At 38.5% G+C, this 1,192-nt stretch overlaps 2 protein-coding genes across 3 annotated transcripts in view; one reads left to right on the forward strand and one right to left on the reverse strand.

Moving 5' to 3' along the window:
* The window catches only part of LOC115234389 (condensin-2 complex subunit D3-like), a 5,402-nt gene extending 4,891 nt beyond the window's left edge, over positions 1-511 (reverse strand). Inside the window, exon 1 of the mRNA XM_029805432.1 lies at positions 1-511. Within this exon, the coding sequence (XP_029661292.1) occupies positions 1-477 (477 nt within the window). The 5' untranslated portion in view covers positions 478-511.
* Positions 1-1,192, forward strand: part of LOC115234391 (syntaxin-1A-like) — an 8,611-nt gene that overhangs the window by 6,132 nt on the left and 1,287 nt on the right. Inside the window, exon 1 of one of the 2 annotated variants that reach the window (XM_029805435.1) lies at positions 563-734. The exons of the other annotated variant lie outside the window; for it this stretch is intronic. Within the exon in view, the coding sequence (XP_029661295.1) occupies positions 593-734 (142 nt within the window). The 5' untranslated portion in view covers positions 563-592. Of the gene's footprint in view, positions 1-562; positions 735-1,192 lie in introns of those variants that run through there. 2 annotated transcript variants of the gene reach the window in all.

Consider the following 1,192-nt stretch of genomic DNA (forward strand, 5'->3'; position numbering starts at 1 on the left):
CTTTCCAACGGAAGAAATTAAGCTTTCTGACATCTTCAAGGTTTTAATTGCTCTCTGGTACAAATTGGGATGATAAATTCCAAATGCATTGCTACCAGGTACTGTGAGAAGCATAAGGTACAAACTTGTGGCTTCCAGACAAGCCTGTCCAGAGTCTTTGTCGATCTCAGCACATTGGCCGGTCTTCATTATGTAACCAAGCATAGCAAGCAGACCACGTATGTTGATATTCAAGATCATCAGGGCTTGCCATGAATATTCAGAGGTTTCACACTCACATTCGTTGGCGACGATCCATGCCTTCAGAACAAGACGGGACTTGTGCAACAACCGTCTCGCGTCGCCGCTCTCCAAGTACTCGAGATAATCATCGGGTGCTTCGTTGTAAATCATGAAGTCCGAATCCCAGATCGACTTGATCCAGTCTTCATCGAGATTATCCAGCTTGAAATCGTGAAATACGCGCAACGATTCCATAATGTGAGAGAAATGAGTGGATTTTAAATTGCGCTCAAAATATTAAATCGTTATCATTTTCTCCCACGTGCGGCTCTCACCGACGTAAACATAACCTTAACTTATCGTTGCGATAATGCATAGATTTGGAGGGGTTCAGGTTATCGTTTTCTTATGCGTATCGATAATTATTTTACGGTTCTGTCTCTCCGATATACATGGACCAGCCAATGTTGCGGAACATTTATCACACAACATTTCGTTTACTAAAATAAAATGTAAGAGACGAACAATAGCGTCCATGTAGAAGCGGTAAACTGAATAACCAATGACTGGTTACCAAGGGTGCGTTCCGTTTCACGCATTGAGTGCATAGATCGCCTGGAAATCTATAATATATGTTACGTGAACTATAGATTTCCAGGTGATCTATGCGATCTATGCGCTCAATGCGTGAAACGGAACGCACCCCAAATCATATACATAAGCATAAGCTGCTTATATATATCAGAGAGAAGCCTGAGAGCCGTGACGTTTCTCAGGCTTCTCTCTGTTGTGTGTGTGTATATATATATATGCATGCGCGAATATATATATATGATTTACTTATGTGCATCTACATGATCATTTATAGAAACAAACCGATTATTAATATATTTAATGATTAATATATTAATAATTCACATGTTAATTTTATATATTAATAATAAAAAATCAAATTTTATATTAAAATTTA

The sequence above is a fragment of the Formica exsecta genome, unplaced genomic scaffold, assembly GCF_003651465.1.
Source record: "Formica exsecta isolate Colony F162 unplaced genomic scaffold, ASM365146v1 scaffold2, whole genome shotgun sequence".
NCBI classification, from domain to species: Eukaryota; Metazoa; Arthropoda; class Insecta; order Hymenoptera; family Formicidae; genus Formica; species Formica exsecta.